The following is a 23,407-nucleotide window of genomic DNA, read 5'->3' on the forward strand; positions in this document are numbered from 1 at the left end:
TCCCCACACCCTGGCTGCCTGGTCCTCCCGGAACCTGCTTCCAGGGGCCACTTGGACACCAGGTCCTGGCAGAGAAAGAAGCCAGCGAGGGAAGGGGCGGGAAAGCAGCTTCAGATCAGCGTTCCCACGCGTGCAAACACCACACTGTGCTGCAGCCCAGGGATCCACGGTGCGAGTGTGTGCATGTCTGTGTGTGCATGTGTGTACCTGTGCGTTGTGTGTGTGCATGTGTGCATGTGCACTGTGAGTGCGAGTGCATGTGTGTGCACATGTGTGCTGTTGTTGACAGGTGGCAAGAACCCATCTGTACCCTGAGGGAGCCTAGCTGAGCCTCTCAGCCTTCCTCCTCAGCCTCTTATCCACAGACCTTCTAGAAGCTGCAATTAACCTCTCATTGGAATTTTTAACCTCAAATACCACAGCATAAAAATAATCGTGCTGTTGCACAGGCGGCGTTCGTCATGAAATGAGGCCTGGCTCTGTGTGTCCTGGGAAACGAAGCAGATGCTCATGCTGCCCGCCCGGGAGGGGCAGTCAGCGCCCGCAGCCGGGGCCAGAGCCAACGCTGCCCTCCCAGAGGGGCCCGGTCACCGGCAGTGGTCGGCAAACTGCGGCTCGAGAGCCACATGTGGCTCTTCCACAAAATACCGACTTCTGCGCATGGGCCACGAAGTTTCAATTGCACTGTACATGCGCGCCCGCACGTGGTATTTTGTGGAAGGGCCACACTCAAGGGGCCAAAGAGCCGCATTCGAGCCGCGGTTTGCCGGCCACTGGGCTAGGGGATCAGGGAGGAATTCCGAGATGATCCGCAGGGAGGGTTAGCACGTAGCAAGTGCGCAACAAATGGCCCAGACAGTGCGATGATCGTGATGAAGATGAACACACTCGAAAGCCACTCCCACCGTCACCAGCTCCACGGCCCTGACCTGGCTACGCCCACCCCAAAGCATCCCTCCGTCCCTCCGTCCCTCCGTGCCTCCGTCCCTCCGTGCCTCCATCCCTCCATCCCTCCATCCCTCCATCCCTCCGTCCCTCCGTCCCTCCATCCCTCCATCCCTCCATCCCTCTGTCCCTCCATCCCTCCAGGGATGCAGGCTGCGCAGCCAGCGGCCCGCCCGAGCCCACCATCCTCATCCACCTTCCTCATCGTGCGCCGGGTCTGCTATGGACCTGCCATCTCAGGGCTGCTGTGCTATGGCTCCAAGCCCTGGTGTTGGGTCTATGCCTTTGGCACCGCCGTTCTGCAGGTGGACGGGTGATCCCGACGCTGGGCACAGAACCGGCCCTGCCTCTGGCTCTGAGGCCCTGGGAGCCTCCCCTCCCCGACTTGGCATCTTAGACCTCAGCATGCCTGGGCCGGGTCTCCTTCGGAGAGGAAGGAACCCGGGAGGCTCTGGGCAGCCGGACACCACTGCTGTCCCCAGGTTAGCCACCCACTTCCCACGACAGGGGACACTTACTAACCAAGAGAGCTGCTGGGGAGGGGGGCCTGGGTGCCCCGGACACCCCAGACACCCACAGATGCACCGAGAGCATCCCCATTGCTCTCAGTACAAAACCTGCGACTCCTGAACCAGGCCTTGCTCACCGGCCTCCCGCGTGCTCCCGCCCAGCCCTCTGCTCCCAGAACAGCCACGTTCGTTCTCACCTGGAGGCCCCGCAGCTGCTGTTCCCTCCACCTGCAGCACCCTTCCCACCTCTTCCTCTGGCTCACTCCACGCATCCTTCCGGCCCCTCCTAAAAGTCTGCTTCCTCCGGGAAGCCTTCCCTGAACCCCAGACCAGGTAGGGAGGCCCATGATCTGTACTCCTAGCACCCAGGACACCTTCTTAGCCAGGACCACACCTCCCTGGCTCCCTGCGGAGACCCCAGCATTCAGCCGACAGCCTGGCCCTGAGTATTTGTGGGAGGGCGGAGGAAAGGGCTGGGGGGAGGCCCCCCTTTTTCCCTGCCTTGAGAGAGCAGCCAGGCCTGGAGAAGGCAGCCCCCAGCCCAGCTCTGCTTGGCCCCAGGTTTGAATTCTCTGCCACAGCAACAGTTTCTTAAACAAGTTCTCGGCTCCGCTTTTGGCCGCGTTAGATCTTCACCTTCTCTTGCTTCCTCCCCAGTGACACCAGAGCAGCCGTTTGTACTTGTCTCCAGCAATTTCCCGCTGGAGCCCTGACACTCTCCTCCGGGGGCAGCCAGCTCCCCGGAGACGCCGGCCTTCCCTTCAACACACGCTGTCTCTCTCTGAAACACGAGATTCCCAATGGCCCCAGGCCCTAGCCCCAGCCCAAAGCCTCCTGCCCCATTGCCAGGGTCAGGCTTTGCAAAGGGGGTCCCTGGAAGAGTGGCCCCTTCCTCAGGGAACCGAAGTGCTTTCTAGGTGAGAAGTGGGGAGACAGGAGGCTGCTGCAGCTCCCTGACCAGGTGGGGGCCCTGCACGGGGAGTCACTCTATATTCCCCGGCTAGCCTTGGCTAAGTCATTTTGCCTTTCTGAGCCTCAGTTTTCTCATCTGTAAGATGGGGATAATGCTTCACTTCCCTTATGAGGACGAGTGGACCGCGGGGAGGGACGATGCCGTCCTCCTCCACTCCCTGGTAGGGGCCAGTCTCACCTGACCACACCTATGAGTGAATGCGTGAGTGGGCGAATTCATGAATCCCATCCCCTCTCTTTGGAACCAAAGAGCAAGGCCTATCTGGGAGGGGGAGGGGCGGGCACAGAGTCTAACACAGCATCTCTCTGGGGAGACAAAAGGCCTGTTTTCTGTAGCTTCATCTTCGGAGGGAAGCAGGGAGCGAAGGGCCGCTGTGTCCTTTCTCCCACCTTCGGGATGTTTTTCCGGACAAGCCTCCCTGGTCTGGGTGCCCGGGCCCCCGAGCAGTGGGGACGGTGCTTTGGGTGCTGGGGAGACATCACATGCAGAGGGCCCTGGCCTCCAAGTCCAGGGAGTGGTGGTGGGGCTTCGAGGGGACTCCTGGCCCCGGTGAGGGGCAGGGGCAGCCCTCTCTCTCTCAAAGGTGAGCTCACCCCCTGCCACAGGCCGAGGGCGGGGCCCTGTCAGACCCACCTGTGTCCGCTGCTCCATGTTGTTTTTAAAATGTGTATTTGTATTGATTGCAGAGAGGAGGGGAGAGGGAGAGACAGAAACATCAACGATGAGAGAGAATCGTTGATCAGCTGCCTCCTGCACACCCCCTACTGGGGATCGAGCCCGAAACCTGGGCATGGGCCCTGAGCGGGAATCGAACCGTGACCTCCTGGCTCATAGGTCCACGCTCAACCACTGAGCCACGCCAGCCGGGCTCCACTGCTCTTTGGAAAGCCAGGAAGGGGGCATGACTCTGGGGTTCCTCCACCTGCTGTGTCACCTTGGGCAAGTCACTTACCCTCTCTGAGCCTCAGTTTCCCTAACTTTAATCATAACAGCAGGAACCTTTGCCAAACCGTTCTCATGTGCTCAGCTACCAACTCTGGTCACCCCTGAAAGTCCTTACAACCACCCTCAAGCAGGCGCAAGTCCTCTCAGATGACAAAAGGAGAACCAGGTCAAGTCCCCCAGTGGGTCAAGGGGAGGCCGGGGTGCCACGACCCAGGGGCACGGTCCCTGTACAGACTCACCTCGACGCCCGGGTCCCATCTGCGAGGAGAGAGGCTGTGTGACGAGGCGGAGGAGGAGACCCGAGGTCCACAGGGCGCAGGGGCAGGCCCACGGGAGAAGGCGAGTGCAGGCGCCCCTGAGGACCCTGCACCCCCCTGGGTGGGGGCAGGAGACCCCGAGCCCTGCACGGTCGGCTGCCCGCAGGCTGGACCAGCTGCCCACGGCCCATCTTGAGCGCATTAGGGGCCGCTGCTAACAGCTGTTTTCTGTTACGTGCTATTTGTTAGTCTAATGAAAGGAGGTGCGCTCGCTTTCAAGACCTGGGCGCTCCGCTCCGCGGGCTTTTATATGGGAGGCCGCTCGGGGCTCTGGCGGCCAGAGGAGGCCCCGGCCCCTGCCAGGCGCGCCCGGCGGCTCGGCTTTGATTCCCGGGTTTGCAGCCATCCGCGTGGTAATTCCAGTTCTGGTTAAATGTCATTTTTAATAACGCCATAAACCTCGGCGCCCACAGCAAGCGGGGAGGCCAGCGGGGGCGGAGGGGGACAGAGAGGGGGCGGGGGGGGCAACTGGGGCAGTGGACGCCCCAGCCCAGGGAGCGCTGCGCGGGGAGCGGGGCGCCAGGAGGGGCTCTTCCAGGGACAGGAGTGGCCGAGGCCCCGGCTCAGCAGGAGGCTTCTGCCCCCCCCTCACCCCCATCCCGGCAGCTAGAGGTGTCAGGAGACCGAGAGAAACCTCCCCCCAGTGCAGTACCCACTGCAGGCCAGCTCTGGGCTGCCTGGGGCGGGTACTCAGTAGGCGCTCAATGATGCTGGTGACTGCTCTCTCCCAGGCCCAGCAGCACAGCTTCCTGCACAAAGTCAGGCCTCTGGGAACGCGGCTCAGCCTCGGGGCAGTCCCCCCTCTCCCCCCCAACTGTGTCCTGGGCCCCTCCAGGCAACTCCAGGCGGCTCTCCACTCCCCAGCTGAGGAGGAGGAGGGAGGTGCGCGGAGCCCTCAGGAGTCAGGACTCTCACCCTCTAAGGACAACGGGGCTGTAAATGCAGAGGCCCAGGCCGGGCCTGGAGAGCCCCTGGGCTGGGTGTGGCCTATGAACATGCATTTTATTTTATTTATTTTATTTTATTTTAATGTCTTAATCCTCACCCAAGGATTTTTTTCCATTGATTTTCAGACAGTGATAGGGAGGGAGGAGATAGGGGGAGAGAGAGAAAGAAACATCAACATGAGAGAGACACACCCCGTCGTGTCCCCATGGGGTTGGGGATTGAACCCGAAACTGAGGTCCGTGCCCTTGACCGGGAATTGAACCCAAGACCCTTCGTTCGGTCTGAGGGCCTACACTCTCACCACTGAGCGAACCGTCCGGGGCTGCACATGCATTTTGACCAGCTCCCCGGGTGACGCTGGTGCATTGATTCCTGGACCACAGGCTGACAAGCAGACGGTCCAGCCCCTTGCATGGGGACACAGGGCTCAGTGACTGGGGCCTCGGGCAGGGCAGGTCCAGTTTCCCGACTCCTCGTCCGGGCCCTCCCACCCCGGCGCCCCCCCACCCCGGCACCCCCCCCACCCCGGCCTTCTAGGCGGCAACGTCACCGGAGGCGACATTCTCTCATGTCGTCAGTTTTCAAGGAATGAAGGTGCTTGCTCAGCTCTGTGGAAGCTTCCAGGTCTCTGACCCCTAGGCCTCCTGCTCTTTCACTGCCCCCCACCCAGAACCTTCTACAAAGAGGCCATCTGCCACCCATCCACCTCTCCGGCCTCGGGGTCCCAGCTCCTTGGCTTCTCTTAGCTCGTCACCCCCACTCCCGCCCAACCCCTCCCACTGCCCCCAAACCGGAAGGTCCCAGCTGCCCATCCCACGCCCAGAAACCCAGGGTGGTCACAAAGAGGCCCAGAGCCTGCCTCTCGGAGCCGCTGCATTTGTAGGTGCAGTAAGAGGCGCCATCAGCCGTGAAGGCCCATGTGGAGCGTGTCCTGTCATCAGGGGCCCTCGGAGCCAGGCTGGGAACAAGAGCCTCGCAGATGTGGAGGGAGCGCGGGGCAGGGCCCCAGAGCGTCTGGGTCTTTAAGGACCTCCCTGCCCAGCACATTGAGATGCCACCGGGCTGGTCCCGGCAGGCTCTGCCCTGCGGCTCTGCGGAGGCCCCGCCTCTCCTGGCAGCCCCTCTCTCCCTGCTCCCCTGCTCCCCGGCCGGGGAGCACCCTGCACAGGCCCCAGCCCGGGGGGTGTCACCCAGCTTCTGAGCCGCAGCACCGGCACCGGCTCCTGCCTCCGCTCAGCACGGGCGCCGCTGTGACCACTTTCCCAGCTCCCTCTGTCTAAACAGGAAGCTCCCACGGTGCCCTCCTACTCACCACCTCGCAAAAGGCACTTAACCCCTGGCCCGGCCACCTGGCTGTGGCTCTCCCCTCGCACCAGCTGCCTGCGGCCACCCTGCGACCAAAGCCTGGCCTGGATTTCTGGGCCGGGCGGGAGCCCTAGGATGTGCATGTGTGTGTGTGTAAGTATGTGGGAGTATGTGTGGGATGTGCATGTGTGTGCATGTGTGTGTGCGTGTGTGTATGTGTGGGATGTGCATGTGTGTGTGGTGTGAGATGTGTGTGTGTGTGTGTATGTGTGGGATGTGTATGTGTGTGTGGTGTGTGTATGTGTGTGAGATGTGTGTATGGGGGTGTATGAATGGGGAGGTTGTGTATCTGTGAATCTGGGAAAGTCGGTCCACCATGTGGACCCCAAATGCCAGCCGTGACCCAGGTCCTCCCGGACCCACCGCAGGACGAGAGCGCGGGGATGTGAGAGCTGTCTGCTGAGCCGGATGAAGGCCGTGCTGAGCCCATTCTCGACTCTGAGATGAGACGGGGAAAGGTTCTCTCTGGGATAAACAGACGGCACCGCGAGGGCAGCTGTGAGTGGATGCTTTTCTTGGCAGCTGAGAGAGCTGCCCGCTCGCTGCCAGTTCCTCTACGGGCCTGGGGGTCCCACCCGGGCTGGACATGGGCAAGGCTGGGTAGGTCGTAGGAGCTCAAGGCCGGACACGTAGTCGCTCAAACAATGATTGTTGGATGGATGGACGGATGGATGGACGGACGGGTGTGGGGCTGGAGGTGGACTGGGAAAGGGGCCTGTCCTGGCGATGTTCTTTGGAGTCAGGGACCCTCCACGCTCTCCCAGGAGCAGCCTGCGGAGGGTGAGGGAGGCCATCGGATGTTTCTGGTGGGAGGCGTGTTTGAACTCAGACCTTCCAACTTCCCGAGCCTGGCAGTCCCCACACTGCCAGCAGGCCTGTGACCCGGCCAGGCTGCTCAGATCTCAAGGACACCCCCCCCCCCATGCCCCCGACTGCCTCACGGGGCCCGAATGCAGCCCACGCCGCCTGGTGTGGATATCCCTGGCTGGGCCACCCAGCATTCATGGGGCGCCAGGCGTGGCCCAGGACAGGGCAGGAGTACGGGGCTTCGGAACAGAGCAGGCCTGGGCTGGAATCGCCTATTCATGGGGACGTGTGACCTTGGCAAGTGGCTCAACTCTGAGCCTCAGTTTCCCTCTGCATAAACCGGGGATAGCGAAAGCACTGGCCTCCATGGTTAGTGGGCGGACAGTGAGGGGTGAGGCCGGGGAGCCCCGGCCGGCTCGGCTCGCAGTAAGCGCTATGGTTGCTGTCACCCTGCCTCCCTTCATTCCCCCGAGCAAACCCTGACCCCACAGACGGGAGCGGCTTCCCCTCCCCCGCGCCCCCACGGAGCCTAAACGCTGAGCTGTGCGGGAGAGAGAGGCCAGGGCTTGGGATCCAGAAGCAAATCCTACCCCTCCTTCCCAGCTGGGGGCCTTGGGCCAGTTGCCTTGCTCCTCTGGGCCTCCAAAGAATAGAGGTGCCCGTCACTAACCCTGCCCGGTTCACAGGGCTACCGTGCGCACCTCATGAGCCGTCACGGAGACCCTTTACTGAGCACCTACTATGTGCTAGGCACAGTCTCCCACGCCCACTCAAGGCTCGCCACACTCCCGCAGATTTCACTGCCCATCATGCCCTTCCATGGGGAGCAACACCGAGCCTCAGGGTGCTCCCAGGTCTGGGGGTGCTGTGCAAGCTGGCGTGACCACTCCTGCTCCAGAGTTACGGTTCAGTCTTTGGAGGGGGTGCTAGCAGGTCCAGGCTCCCAAGCTCCCCGCAAGGGATCTATTAACCAGAAGGGCATGATCCCCCTGGAACCACGAACCAAGAACCAGAGACACAGACCGCTGCCCTCCCAGCCCCCTGGGAGACCCAGGTTCCCCACCCGAACCCCCGGGCTCTTAGCTTCCAGGCCCTCTCCTGGCCCCTCGCTCACCCTCCCTCTCTCCGGCCACTGGGCACGTGTTGAGGGACACCCTCTCCTGTCTGAGGGCCCATGTTCCTGGGGACCCTTCCCGGGCCTCTTAGCCTGGATCAAATGACGATGGGGACCGGAGGGGCCTTGAGAGCATCGCACACTGCCTGGCACCGCGCAGGCAGGAAACGGAGGAGCGAAGTGATTGGCCCAAGGTCACGCAGGGAGATGACAGCAACAGCCAGGACCCGACCCTGGTGTCCTGACCACCCACCCAGTGTCCCTTCCCTGCAGAGGGCTCTGCCCCGCCCCCACCAGGAAACGGATGGAGGGGAAGGAAGGAGGAAGGAGGTGGAGGGAAGGAAAGCAGGCTTGTCGTTCACAGGCTCAGTTCTGGACAAACCCTTTGGTCTCTCCCCACCCCCTCCCAGCCCTCCTCCTATCAGGCCTGCTGGCTTCCTCCCGTCCCCCTGCTCCACAGCCTCAGGCCCCCCACCCCACCCCGGCACCTTTCAGAGCCAGTTGGAGGGAGGCCAGTTAAATGGGGAATCCATCATGGAAAACAGTATGGCGGGTCCTTAAACAGCTACACAGAAGCATCCTATGGTCCTGCAATTCCCCCTCTGGGTGTGTATGCGCCCGAAAGCATGGACCGCAGGGACTGAACAGGTATTTGTGCACCCGTGTTCACAGCACCATCATTCACAATAGTCAGAGGTGGAATCAGCCCACGTGCCCGTGGACGGGTGGTGGAGACACAGAATGTGGTCCATCCACACAACGGAGTATTATTCCGTCTCAATGAGGAAGGACGTTCTGACACCTGCTGCACCACGGATGAACCTGGAGGACATGATGCCACGTGAAAGAAGCCAGAAGAGCAAACAGTGTGCGATTCCTCCTCTAGGAGGCCCCTAGGGTTGTCAGATTCACGCAGGCGGAAAGAAGCTGGTGGGTGCCAGGGGCCGGGGAGGGGAGGGGGTTTTGTATTTAATGGGACCGGGTTTCACTTTGGGAAAATGAAACATTTCTGCAGATGGATGGTGGTGATGGTAGCACAACAATGTGAATCTAGCCCTAACCGGTTGGGTCAGTGGATAGAGCGTCGGCCTGCAGACTGAAGGGTCCTAGGTTCGATTCCGGTCAAGGGCACATCCCCAGTAGAAGGTGTGCAGGAGGCAGCTGATCAATGTTTCTCTCTCATCGATGTTTCTAACTCTCTATCCCTCTCCCTTCCTCTCTGTAAAAAATCAATAAAATAATGTATTTAAAACAAAAAACAATGTGAATCTAGTTAAGGTCACTGAACTGTAGGCTTAAAAATGAAAACTCTTGCCCTAACCAGTTTGCTCAGTGGTTAGATCATTGGCCCAAGGACTGAAGGGTCACAGGTTCGATTCCAGTCAAGGGCACCTACCTCGCTTGCAGGCTCAATCCTCGGCCCGGGTGCCTGCAGGAGGCATCCAATCGATGTGTCTCTCTCACATTGATGTTTCTCTCTCTCTCCCCCTCCTCCCTCCCTCCCACTTTCTCTAAAAATCAATGGAAAAATATCCTCAGGTGAGAATTTTTTAAGAAATGATAGCTCTTAATTTAACTATATTTTACTACTATAAAAACGAAAAATGGAAGGCAAGTTTCCTAGTCTCTGGAACCCAATTGTCCCTCCGGGTCCTACACTCACAGACACTCGGCCTTGCCACCCATCCCTGGCCAGGGGAGGGGGCGGGGCTCCACCCCAAACAGGACGTGGGTGGCTCCGGGAGCACGTCCTCAAAGGGACCCATCCGCCGAGGCTCCCCCCACGCCCTGCGCAGCCTGTGCCCTCAGACTCCAGCACCAGCATCCTGAACCTTCGGGAGTCGGCCCTGCGAGGCCCTGAGGTTTTCGGGAACAGGTACCAGGCCTCCTCCTGCCCGGCTGGGGGCCTCTCCCCCCGGGCTCCCAGGCCTTGTTTATTTTCACAGTGTGTCTGCATCTCTGTTTCCGCCCTGCCCACAGGAGGGAATGCTTTCAAGAAAATCTCAGTTATTAATGTGGTTTCTTTTGTTGTAAGTCATTGCAAAGGCAGCGCAGGAGGGTTTATTTTCCTAACGTGCTTGGCATAGCTCAGCGCCCGGCGCAGACCTCGGCGTTTGGCTTGGGAGGAACCCGAGACCCCGGTTTGCTCTGAGTCACCGGCGAAGCCACAGCCTTCCAGCCAGTTCCCGGGGAGCCGAGTCTGGGAAAACCATTGGCAAGAAGACGCTGTATCTGCTGCGGGCTTTGTAAAAACAAAAGAGTAAACGCTACGTGTAAACACTGGTTGAGCCTGCTAACCTGGCAGGTTGAAAACCTATCGGTTTCTAACTCCTTAGCTTCCCCAGGAACCCTTAGTTTCTCATGGGGCGCCCCATCTCTTTGGTGGCGGTCCCTTTCTTAAGACCAGAAACAGCTGCAGAAGCCACAGGAAAACCCACTTGCAAGCCTGTGTGAATCCTCAGTGAGACACAGCGCTCCCTGCGGCTTCAGGCCCGGAGGACTGAGCCACAGCCCAGGGCCCACGCCTGCAGCCTGGGGGCCAGGGCTCCGGCGGGTGCCTGGGGGTTGGGTGCCAGCTTTGGGTCCAGGGATGCGGGCTGGGCTGTCAGGATGAAGAGATGAGAGGTCCCTTCTCCCCCACCTCTGGAGACATGGGACCTGGGAATTCACAGTCAGTGGCAGTGTGTGCGGGGGGGGGGGGGGGGGGGGCGGGGGGGGCGGGGGGTGGTGAGGGGGTGCACCTGCCAGGGGAGGATGCAGACCCAGCCCCAGAGAGCCAGCCACGGACTGTCACGGGCCTGGGGGCAGCCACAGGGCACCCACCCCTGCTCCAGAGTCTCTCCTGGCAGCGGGCACCCCTGGAACATGCCAGCTGGCTCCGGGAGGTGCTTGACGCTACATGAAGCATTTGGGTTTCATGGGCTAGTGATTTGTTTTCAATCTGATGCCTGCGTATAGAATTACCTCCTTTTAATTCTGCCAAGGAAAGACATGAATAAAAAACAATCTCCAGTTTTTATCCCCATTTCATAAAAAAAGCATGTTTGAACCCCAAAAATGAGTAGGGAAGCTGTGATCCCAAATATGAGGGCATCCCTTAAACTGGAATTCTTAGCTTCCTGAGCAAGTCCTCATGTCGGCCAGGTTTGCTTCCATGTGCAGAGGCCTGAGCAGACCGCTGAGGTCCAGGAGTCCCCAGCAGGACCCCGAGTCCCCAGCAGGACCCAGGACTTACAGGGCCTGAGGCTGACGCGAGCACCTGTGGAGCCTGACCCGACTGCCTGCGGCCCCCATCCCTCACCTCTGGAAGCAGACGGACTGCTGCCCTTGGGCCCCTCCCACCTGACCCCACGCCCAGTGTGTCCTCTGTCCCGCACACCCGGGTATTCCCCCGTGCCGAAGCTCCCCCTTAGGAAAAGGCCCAAGCCTCCCTGGCTCTTATGGAGAGCGGCCCGGCCACCGGGGCTGCTGGGGAGGCCCGCTACCCACCCCGGTACCTGGGGCTGCCATGGCCCTGTCCATGCGCCTAGTCCTGCTCTCCCCTCCCTTCCCTTCCTCTCCTCTCCTTCCTTTCCTCCCTTCCTTCTTCACTTCCATGTGCTCCTCCTCTCCACACCCCTGGGGTCCCCCAGTCATCAGGGTGAAATCAGAGACCAGCTGCTCCTCCCAGGAGACCTGAGATCCCAGAACAAACTGAAGATGGCAGGGCTCCCCCTTCCACAGAGAGGGCACCCCACTTTACCGGGGGCCCAAACCAGACACCTTCCTTTCACTTTTCCATCAGGGACACCCCCGCTCCCAGGGCTGGGTCTGCCCGCTTCACGTTTACTCCGGAGGGCGAGGAGAGCTCAGCCCGCTGTGGCTGACGGGCTGGAGCCAGCGGCCACGGGCACAGCTGGCACCGGCGGGGCACTCGTGAGCTGCAGGCATGTGTCAGGGGGCCCCCACATACACACATGCTCCCAACAAGGCTCCAAATGAGGCTGCAGGCCCCCAACTTTCCCTGCACCTCCTCTCCTCCAGAAGCAGGGCGTGCCACCAGCAGGGGCTCCCCTGAGACCTGGAGGCTGGTACAGGAAGTGGGGGTCCCCAGGGGCAGGTGGGAAGGTTGCTGGAATCAGGTGGGTGACCCCTAGGGGCCAGCGCCTTCAGAAGGCCCGCCTGGGCCCCAGAGCGAAAGGACCAGTCAGTGGTCCCAGAGCACCCCCCCCCCTCTTCAGGGTGTGGGTGAGCTGCGGGGACCCCCTTGTGGAACTGCCCAGGGCTGGCCTTTTGCCTTCTCCTTCTCTTCTGCTCTTGCTGCCCCTCCCACTTCTTACCAAGGGTTCAGGGGCCTCCCATCCACTGTGACTTTTTTTAAAAAGCCACTTGGGTGGGTTGTTTGTTTTTAAAGCCCCTTCCTGATGACCTTTAACCTTATCAGGAGCAGAGGCTTAGCTGGCTCGGAGGGGCTGGGACATTCCAGCTAGGAAGCCGCTGGTGGGGTAGCCGGAGGGGGGGACCCCAGCGGAGGCACCCAAGTGTTATTTTAATATATTCTTTTATTCATTTCAGAGTTGAAGGGAGAGAGACTGAGAGAGAAACATCAATGATGAGAGAGAATCATTGATCAGCCGCCTCCTGCACCCCCCACACTGGGGATCGACCCCAGCCATGTGCCCTGACTGGGAATCGAACCCTGACCTCCTCCTGGTTCCTGGATCGAGGCTCAACCACTGAGCCACGCCGGCCGGGCAGCACCCAAGTCTTAAGAAGATGTAGCAGTAGCTGGGGTGGCATCTCAGAGGGGGCGGGGTGGGGGGGGTGGTTTGAAACCCAGCGGTGGACTCAGCAGCTGTGCTCCCGGCAGCCTCAGTCTCCCCGCTGTATGATGCCACCCGCTTTCCCGGCTGCCGGGAGCACCCCTCCCAGCCCCCCGACGACGCCCACCGACGGCCCCTCCCCGGAGAGCTCGGGTCACCGCAGCCCGCTCCATCCCCAAAGACACCTCCATGCGGCCGCGGGGCAGCCGGGCAGGGAAGTCCGGCCACGCGCCGCGGCCCCGCCAGCGCCCGCTCCTCCCGCACCCGGACCCGCAGCCCGAGCGCCCCGGGCGCATCCGTGCCGGCCGCGCGCGCGCTCCTCCGGCCCCGCGAGCCCCCAGCCTCCGCCCGCGCGAGCCCGGGCCCCCCGCTCCGTTCCCACGCCCCGCACTCACCGTCCTGCGGCGCCGCCTCGCTGCCGCTGCTGCCCCCGGACGGCTCCCGCGCCGCGCCCTCCCGCGCCTCGGCCCCCGCGGGGCGCGCCGCCAGCCGCCCGGCCGCCGCCACCTCCTCCAGGTCCAGGAGGTGGCTCACCGAGAAGTTCTTGCGCGCCTGGGCGCAGTCGCCGGGCCCCAGCGCGGAGGGCGGCGGCGGGCCCAGCGCCGGCTTGTCCAGGGCGAAGGCGGCGGCCGCGCTGTCCATGGCCGCGAGCCGCCCCGGGGTCCCCGGCCGCGTCGCCGGCGGGGTCGCAGCCAGCGCGCCCCGCCGCCGCGCGCTCCCCCCGCTCCGACCGCCTCTGGCCCCGCGGCCGCCGGCCCGCCCGGCGCTGACGTCCGGGGACCAACTTTCCTCCCTCCGCGGCTCCGCTCCGCTCGCTCCCAAGTTGCTAAAACCCCAGCCGCTCCGGCCACACGCCCCTGCTTGATGCAAACCTCGCCCGGCCTCTCCTCCTCCCCCTCCCCGCCCCTCGGGCCGGGCAGGGCGGGGGTCCCGCGCGGGTCGGCTGGCGGCTGGGGGCGGGGAGAGGGGGCAGGAGCAAGGGTGTCGCCCTCCGCACCCACACTTCAAGGAGTGGGAAACTCAAGTGTTTTGTGGTTTTTCTTTTAATCCCCCAACACGTTTCTGGGGAGGTGGTAGAGGAGGGGTTAGCAGCCGCCCCCCCTCCGATTACGAATTCCCCCGCAGGGGTGGGGGAGCGACTCTGAGACAGTTGACAGGGGAGATCCGGACCCGCCAGCTCCCCCCTCACTCCCCCTGCGCCTCCACGCGGTCCCTGTCCTGGCAGAGAGACCCGGAGGTCCGCCTTGTCTTCCACTGGCCCGCGGTCTTCCCCAGAGAGCCCCACGGTCTAGAGCTTATGGGATGTATGCACCCCCCCACACACACACACACATGCACCCCACACCCCACACCCCCACACACACACTCCCCACCCACACGCACCCCACACACCCCTGGCGCCCGCCTGCAGGGCGCTCCAGGCCCTCCCCAAGGGAAACCAAGCCGGAGGAGAGGGTCCCTCCAGAATTCCTAGCGGATAGACAGCCAGACGACAGCCAGACTGACAGATGGGTGACAGGGAGAGGGAGGCAGGCCCAGTCTCCGCTCCTGTTTTTGTTTTGAAAGGGAAGCACAGAAAAGAGGCTGCTGGTGTCGGGCGGACTCCCAGCCCTCCGATGTCACAGGTCCTTCCGGGGGTGGGGGGTGGGGGGGGGTGGGGAGTCCTGGGAGGGGAGACCTTGCTGGCACGGCCTGTCCTCCATCGCGGTAGAGCCATGATGTCACAGCGACAAAAACAAGGCCGCGGAGAAGGCCTCAGATTGTCCCCTCTGGGCTCCCGCACACAGACCCACTCTGCACGCACCCCAAGATCTGCAGGCAGCGGCTGGGGTTCTGCACAGGCTGGTTTTCCTCCTGGGGTCCGATCAGACGTGCGCCTCCTGGCTGTGGGCCTCCGCAGTCGCCTCAGCCCCTGCTTCTTGGGTGCCGTCTGCTCAGTGGGCTGGCAGAAGGAGTAAGTAAGCTGCTCCATGTGGCCGCGTGGTACTTAGCACTCAATGCGTGTTAATTATTATTATGTTTTAACATCTATTTCCAAGAAGCCGTGCAGGGCAGTGATGGCAAATTTGGACTTCGGAGCTGGTGAGATGGCTTTGAATGCGTTCACTGCCGTTTACTAGCTGCGAGGCCTTGGAGCTGTGCGAGGGGATAGCAAAGGGACCACCCCAAGGGGTTCAGGTGAATTTGGCATTATTGCTGCTGCGGTTGAGTTGCTGTTACCCTTACCAATTCCAGCAGTGGGCGGGGGGGGGGGGGGGGGGGGTGTGGTAGAGGGAAGGCAGAGGGGGACACGAGGCCGGGACTACTGTACCGAAGCTCAGCCCTTGAGCCAGAGCCAGGCCTGTCGCAGCCTGGAAATGCACCCAAGGGAATGCCGTCACCCCAGCGAGGTCACGACTCATCGCCCCAAAGGGAGCCGGCTACAAAACACACGCCGTTCTCGGTGATTAGATAAACCCTGCGATGCTAACCCCACGTCGGGGTGAAGGGAAAACAGGATCCCAGTTTGGAACCTCTCAGTCCAACAGATGTTTATTGAACCAAGCTCCGCGCCAGGCGGGGGACGAGGGGGGACGAGGGGGGACGAGGGGGGACGAGGAGGGACGAGGGAACACAGCGGGCCCCTGTTCTTCAGAGAGAACTCCTCGGAGGAGGAGCGGGCCCCGGATGGTGGCTCCGGTGCAGACTGGGCCCTGGGGCTGACCCGGAGTGAAGGTGCATATATGCCCCGGTCTCAAACCATCACGTGCTAAAACATAAAATAAAAAGTGGACCTTATTGTGGATATTTTAGAAAATACAGTAAAATTATGAAAATGAAAATCCCATATATCCTACTTCCAGGGACCTCTGACACACAATAAGCATTCCATACATTTTTTATCCTCACCCTAGGAGTGAGGGTAGTTTTTCCATGGGTTTTCAATGAGAGTGTAGAAGGAAGGGTTGGGGGGGGGGGGGGGGAGAGAAACATCACTGCACAGGCTGGCCATGCTTTAACCACTGAGCAACACTGGCCAGGGCTCCACACGTTATTTATTTATTTATTTATTTATTTTAAAAAATATATTTTATTGATTTTTTTACAGAGAGGAAGGGAGAGGGATAGAGAGTTAGAAACATCGATGAGAGAGAAACATTGATCAGCCGCCTCCTGCACACCCCCCACTGGGGATGTGCCCGCAACCCAGGTACATGCCCTTGACCGGAATCGAACCTGGGACCCTTCAGTCCACAGGCCGACGCTCTATCCACTGAGCCAAACTGGTCAGGGCTCCACACATTTTTAAAGTTGGCTTAATGACAGAGATTGAAGATAATCATTTATTTAGTCAGTACTGAATTGGAGACCTAGAAAAAGCAATAACACAAGGAAAGGGACTTTTAGGCTATTCCTTTCAACTTTAGAGTGTATCTTCTAGCTTATATCTATATTCTAGATGGAGGGAGAGAGAGAGCCACATGATCATGGAAGCTGAACCGTGCGCTGCCAGCTTTCTAATAATTGCTACTGGTCATTAGTCGTGTCCACCACTGTGTTTTGTTTGTTCGGCTGGTTGGTTTTGGTGTTTTTTTCTTTTGGTTTGTTTTTTTAGATTTTAAAATTGATTTTTAGAGAGCGAGGAAGGGAGAGGGAGAGAGAGAAATATCCATGACGAGAGAGAATCATTGATCGGCTGCCTCCCACACGCCCCCTACTGGGGATCGAGCCTGCAACCCGGGCATGTGCCCTGACCGGGAATGGAACTGGCGACCTTTCAGTGCACGTGGGGTGACGCTCAACCGACAGCCACACTGGCCAGGGCCACCCCTGTTCTTACTGAAGGCCGGGTGACACATTGCTCACTATTGCTGTACACCCATCATTGCTTTCTTTATAATAAATACCTAGAAATAGGGTATTTGGACGTGATAGGCAGGCGACGCTGATGGCTGGCTGCTCCTCCCGCCACAGCTTTGCGGTTCTCAGAGGAAGCGTCGTGGACACAGCCCCAGAGCGCGGTCTGTTGCCCACCAGCGGCGTGGCTACTTCCTGCTCCCGACACTGCGCACAGGAACTCCTGGAAGCCAGGGGGGAGCATGTGTTTCGTTTTCTTGCTGCTCCCGTCACCGCCGTCAGGATGGCGAACAGGCTCCTGGATCTGCCCGCATCCTGCTGTCCGTGCCTCAGCCTCTGCCAGTTACGCTCCATTTTGAACGCGGTTCTCTCGGTGATGACCTGAGTGGTCACGGGGCCTGAGCGTGCATGATGCCAGGAGGAGAGGGCTGGCATTTCCGCAGGCAGCGCCCAGGAGGAGCGGTCATAACAGTTGATGTTTAATTTCAAAAGGCATTTCCTTGTTTTAATCTGCAAACCTTGAATCATTTCTGAAGGTAATTCTTGCTGTTGTTGTTAATCCTCACCTGAGGATATTGTTCCATTGATTTTTAGAGAGAGTAGAAGGAAGTGGGGGAGAGAGAGAGAAACATCGGTGTGAGAGAGACACATCGATCGGTTGCCTCCTGAATGCGCCCCAACCAGGGCCGGAGATCAAACCTGCAACCCAGGTACGTGCCCTTGACCACTGACCAGCACTGGCCAGGGCTGAAGGTAAATTTTTTTTTGGTATTTAATAGCCACTTGCATTTCTTATTTGTAATAGCCTATGTATATCCACTACCCATTTTCTACTGAAATGGTTCTCTTTATTTATTTTTGATCCTCACCCGAGAATATGTTTTTATTGATTTTTTTTTTTAAAGAGAGAGAGGAAGGAAGGGGGGAGAGAGAGAGAGAAACATTGATCAGTTGCCTCCTGTATGCACCCTGACCAGGGATCAAACCCAAAACCTAGCTATGTACCTTGACTGGGAATCGAACTCACAACCTTCTGGGGTACAGGACAACACTCCCAACCAACTGAGCCACTTCAGCCAGGGGATTTTCTCTATTTTTTGTGGAGTTATATTAGTGTCATTCTTTACCACAACAACCCCTGCAAGACACTTGACTGTCAATTTCGACCAGGCCCGTTTCACAGATGGGAAGACAGAGGCCAAGCCCAGCGTGGAATCCTGCAGCCCCCCTGGCCCCCCTGGTCACCAACGTGGCCACACACCCAAGAGCCTCTGTTGAAGGAGACGGGTTAGCGGGAGCAGCACACGGAGGCACACAGGCCAAATCGTGTTCTGGGGGGTTCTCAGCACGGAGGCCGAGGGGGCTCAGATGTGACCAGGCAGGGCCGCGGCAGAGCACGGGTTCTGTAAATATTGTGTCAGGCTGCGACCACAGCGGGGCTCCCTGCTCATCCCGGACCCCGGTCCACCCTGTGGGAAGCGGAGACGAGCTCAGCGGGATGGGACAGCGGGCTGTCTGCTCAGCTCTCTGCCCAAGCATCCCCCAGCCTCAGTTTCCCTCCTGGGGGTCTCCCGCTGCGGTGACTGGTTCTCAGCCCTTGGCAAGGCGTGGAATATTATTCCCCATGGAAACAGGTTCACTAGTAGTAGCAGGGGCTCTTCTTTCGTGAGCCTTGCCGGAAGCCAGGCAGCGCACCGAACCGCGTCATCTCACAACATCCTCCCGGTGACGTGCGAGGAGGGGACACAGGCTCGGAGAGCTCAGCTCTGTGCCCCGGTAAGCTTGTCGGGCTCCTACCCGTCACACCAAGTTGTTCCGGGAGAACTTAGGGCTGGCAAGTTATTTGTTTCTCTTGGGAAAAAACAAACAAAGAAAAACGAAATAATGAAACTTGAGCAACCCGTTGCATTCCCCTTCTTGCCGGGCCTACCAGGAAACGCTTCGCTCCTTGGGGGCATGGAATCACAGCAACTCTGTCAGTCCAGGTGGCAAGTCTGGGTCTCAGCTTCTCTTTTCGTCTCCTATCACATGGCGATTTTGTTTTCCCAGTTTTTGTTTTAAAGCTTTTTGATGCGCTGGCTCTGCGTTTGACACTTTCCCGCAGCACGACATCGATTGGGTCACTTCACCTCTCTGGGTTTCCTCGTCGGTAAATTGGAGGTAACGACGGCACCTACCTCGCAGGGTTGTTGCGAGGATCAAGCGAAGTAACCTGAGTGAACAAAAAGCCAAGCACGGACTCAGAACGTTGGAAACATTCAGTGAACCTTAGCTATAGGTGTGGAAAAGGCATTGATAAAGCCAGAGCAGAGAACCCATCCCCAAAGGGAGGACTTGGCTGGATCTGAGGCTGGCCCGGCTGTGGACCTACTGTGTGACTTTGGGCCACGAGCTTCCCTCTCTGAGCCTCAGCGTCCCATCTGAAAGCTGCCCGCTCTGTCCTTTCCCTCCTGTGTCCCAGAGTCTGCACGGAAGAAAGGAGCGGGGAGGCAGGTCCTAACCTGGCACACAGTAGGGCTGCATACATGGTTGTTCCAAGAGTGGATGGCTGGTTGAATGGCTGGTGGTCAGATCCCCCTTTAGCCAGGAAACGCCTCGCCAGTGTGTACTGTGCCTGGGCCGGTGCCAGGGGCGGCATTAAGGCGAGTTTGGGGTCCTGAGAACCTGGAGGGCTGGCCCTAGGTCTGGGTCAAACAACAAGCTCCCGTTGAGTACCTACTGTGTGCAGGTCTAGACATGTGACCCCCCCCCCCCCCCAAACACACACACACACACCCCGGCTGACCCAGGGGACTTCAGGATCCACAGGGAGATGGTCCTGAACAACTCATTCCATGCAATTTACTGAGCACCTACTGTATACGGAGCCATCCTGGGTGAGCACCTGACCGTAACCCTGACAGGATTCTCCAGGGAGGCGCTGCCGTCCAGCCATGGCGGCCTGAGCCCCAGAGACTAAAGGGCTGGTCACTTTGTTGCATCAGAGACATCTTCCGAGCTGTGGGCTCCTGGGCCTCCTATTACAGGTGAAGAAACTGAGGCTCAGAGGGAAAGGGGCCCAAGCCTGGGACCCCCACCCCACCCCACAGCTCTCCAGAATTTTCTTCTGGGGAATTGCCCTACCCCCTCCTGCTCCGCCTCCCCTGGGAGTCAGGAAGGATGCTGGGGGTGGGCACAGGTCAGACCTGCGGGAGGTCAGACCTGCGGGAGCTCCCAGGCGCTGCCCTCACACACACACACCCCACCCCTGCCCAGGGCCCGCAACATCTTCCCGGGGTTCCTCCGCAGGGAGTGGGCTGGGCGCCCTTGCTCTCCGAGACCCTCCCTGCACACAGCATGGGGGGGCCCTTGGGCTGATGGGGCGTGGTGGCTGAGGACCAGGCAGGGCTGAGGGGCGGGGCGAGGCTTTCAGCTCACCGGCTTAATTGGGGATGTAATCGTTATGATTATCTGTAACTCGCTCTTGAACCCGCGCCAGGAGCGTGTGTTCGCAGCCTGCCCGGCCCAGGCAGGCGTTAAGTAATTAAAGCGCCGTCCTAATCGGGCGGGGAACTCCCCCTGGGCTCCCACTTCCTTCGCTCGCTGATTGCTGATATTTGGGGGGTGAAATATGACCATTTTTACGATCAAAGAGATCAGAGCTCCAAAGGAAAGAAACGGAAAGAAAAAAAAAGGGAGGGGGGCGGGGGCTCCCCCAGATTTCCTTCCCTGCGACTTCGTGGTCTGGTGAAGTTTCCTTAGACACGCGAAGATTTACACAGCGACCTGCAGGGAGCCTTGAATTACTCCTCCTGGCTCAGCCCGCGAACAGTAAGTCATTGAGGAATGAGCAGGCCTCCTCGTAATCGCTCGGCGGCCTTTGAGAGGGGATGGCTAATGACTTTTTTTGAAGTGGAGGTCAAGGTTTTTTTAAATAAAACAATCTGTGTTCCTGCAATTTCCTCTGGAGCCCGAGCGTTGGATCTCATTTGATTCTTACTTTTTGGGGGGCGGGAGGCAGAGGTGGGGAGACGCACCGTTTTTCTCCCGCCAGACAACGCGTCCCTAATGAGATACATTTATTTAAAACTCCGTATATCATCACCCTGTCAGGGCCTCCGAGGGAGACCGGCTCCCTCCTGGTTTGTTTGGGGTTAGCAGTGGCGAGGGCCCCGCAGCCTGGCTGGCCCTCTCTGCCCACCCCACCCCCACCCCCTGTCTGCCCGCTGCCCCCTTAGCGCAGCCTTGACCACGGCGTGCTGTGCCCCAGCCCCACCCGATCGCCCAGATCTTAGCACAGCCCTTTGGCTCCCGGTCCTCGCCTTCCCATCCGCCTCATCTGCCTCCTGGCTGAGTGCACCCCTGGCACCTGCCTGGCCCGGCCCACAGCGAAAGTCCAGCTCCAGGAGTGGCCACTGGCACCATCATTACTGCGTCCCCAGGCCCAGAGCAGAGCCGGAGGGCAGGCCTGGGCCGGTTCCCCTCCTTTTTTGTTTTATTTTATATTTATTTTAATCCTCACCTGGGTTTATTTTTCCATTGATTTTTAGAGACAGTGGAAGAGAGAGGGAGAGACAGAGAGAAACATCAATGTGAGAGAAACACATCGATTGGTTGTCTCCTGCACGTGCCCCAACCAGGGCCTAGGGAGGAGCCTGCAACCAAGGTACGTGCCCTTGACCTGAATTGAACCCGGGACCCTTTAGTCCGCAGGCCGACGCTCCATCCACTGAGCCAAACCAGCCAGGGCTGGTTGCCGTCCTTTCGTCCTTTCTCCAGCTCAGTACCTCTACCAGCACGTTTTCAGCCGGTGCCTCCACAGGGCTGGGTCCGGGCTGGGCCCTGGGGGCGGAGCGCCGCCCCATCCTGCAGAGAAGTCAACAGGCCAGTCTCCACGGAGAAGCAGCAGCAAGATCAGGGGCCCCAGGGGGCGTGCTCGTGGAGGTGTATCCAGGGGGTTCCCTAGGGAAGGGCACTAAGCCGTTCTTGAGGCTGAGCAGGACTTAGCAGGTGACGGCAGCCAGGCAGGAGGCCCTGCAATGTTCAAAGGACCCACAGAGCCCCAAGCTTATCTGTCCCGAGGGCCAGGGCCCCGCAGCAGCCCCCTCGTGGGTCTCTCTGCCTCACCTTCCCTCCCCTCCATGCCAAGAGCTTGAATTGCATCTTTAAACTGCCTTGAGGTCATGAGACGTCCATCCCACAAACATATATGTACGGTCCGCCCTGGGCTGGCTCTGGCCGGGCCTGGGCTACCCTGGGGCTCACAGAGGAACAATGAAAATGAATGTTCAACTCAGGCTGGGCTTCAGCCATGCCGGGCAGCGGGGGGCAAGGAGGGCCCCCCGGCTGTGCAGGCTGGAGGGCAGGAGTTGGGGTTTAGGGGAGGATGGGAAGCACCCCAGAGGTTGTCTGTCCACAGTGGAGGCCTGGCTGGTAGGACTCTTGGGAGCCCAGCTGGGCCCCAGGGGGCGGTCCTGGGCCCTGGGGGAGTGGTGAGCTCGGAGACCAGGGCAGGCTCGCTAACATGCAGGAAACTGGCTGGAAGGGGGACTGAGCCAGTGTCCGTGGCACAGCCTTGGGGGTCCAGGCTGGGAAGCCTTCCACCCATCCCCATGACATGAGCACCTGGGGCCTGGAGGGGCTGCACCACCGGGCAAGAGAGACCCCAGGCCTCTGTGCCCACTCCTCTCTCAGCCAAGGGCTGCCCAGGCGGAGGACACGCTTCAACCACCGCTGGCTGCCTGGTCGAGGCCGGCTTGTCCGGCTCCTGCTAGCACTAGGCCAGTGATGGCGAACCTTTTGAGCTCGGCGTGTCAGCATTTTGAAAAACCCTAACTTAACTCTGGTGCCGTGTCACATCTAGAAATTTTTTGATATTTGCAACCATAGTAAAACAAAGACTTATATTTTTGATATTTATTTTATATATTTAAATGCCATTTAACAAAGAAAAATCAACCAAAAAAATGAGTTCGCGTGTCACCTCTGACACGTGTGTCATAGGTTCGCCATCACTGCCCTAGGCACTGCCCGGGCCGCTGGGAGCTCGCTGCCTGCCTTCCTCGCTGCTGCCCAGGGAGAACCTTGCCGGGTGCCTGGCACACGAAGTCCACAGCAGCCCGTGGAGCGATGGCAACAACTGACCCGGCAGCGCGTCCAGGCAGAAGGGAACCCTCGCACCGTCTCTCAAGGGCTCTGTGACCTTGGGCAAGCCATTTCGCCTCTGGTCTGTAAATGGAGCTGACCACAGCCTCTGCTCCACGGGGTGTGAGAGCACCCCCCCGCCCCCCCGCGGTGCCATGCGCTGGGGCTGAGTCAGTGCTGGCCACCCGGGGACTCCTGGCGGGGCGTCCGTTTCTGGAACCCTCTGGAACGGACTCTTGTTCTGTGAAGTGGGCCCTTACCTCCTGTCACAGCTAAAGCCCCCACAGCCAATCCCAGGGCACAGCCCGGCCACGCCCCTCCTGGGGGTGGCGGGGCTGTCCTCAGCCTCTGTCTGTCTCCATGCGTCCGGTGTCCCTCTGTCTGTAGGCCAGGAATTCTGCCCCAGAGGAACCAATACCCCAGGGTCTACTGTGTTCCGTTCACAGTGAGCTGGGGAGAGGCGGGGGGGGGGAAGAGGGGAGAGAGGAAATCAAAGCCCACATATTGGTTCCAGATGTGGCCCTCTCTCACCGCCCTCCGCTGCAATTTAATTAAATTCCCCCAGACAGCCGGGAGGGTTTCTTAATGATCAAATTTCCCGGCTCCCTCCTCGCACAGCCCACTCCGTCTCCCTGACGGATGGCCGACGGGCTCTTCCTGCCGTCAGCTTTGCCAAGCAGGCCAGTGGGGATGGAGGGCGGCTTCCCGGGCAGCACAAAGGC

General features: G+C 59.9%; 1 protein-coding gene across 1 annotated transcript in view; it reads right to left on the minus strand.

Annotated features, from left to right (window-relative positions):
* The window catches only part of PRRX2 (paired related homeobox 2), a 34,689-nt gene extending 21,322 nt beyond the window's left edge, over positions 1 to 13,367 (minus strand). The window contains exon 1 of the mRNA XM_070430016.1: positions 13,121 to 13,367. Coding sequence (XP_070286117.1) covers positions 13,121 to 13,367 — 247 coding nt within the window. The remainder of the gene's footprint in view (positions 1 to 13,120) is intronic.
* Between the last annotated feature and the right edge of the window lie 10,040 nt (positions 13,368 to 23,407).

Source organism: Myotis yumanensis, unplaced genomic scaffold (assembly GCF_028538775.1).
Source record: "Myotis yumanensis isolate MYYU_CA2020_CCGP unplaced genomic scaffold, mMyoYum1.0.hap1 SCAF_12, whole genome shotgun sequence".
Classification (NCBI taxonomy): Eukaryota; Metazoa; Chordata; class Mammalia; order Chiroptera; family Vespertilionidae; genus Myotis; species Myotis yumanensis.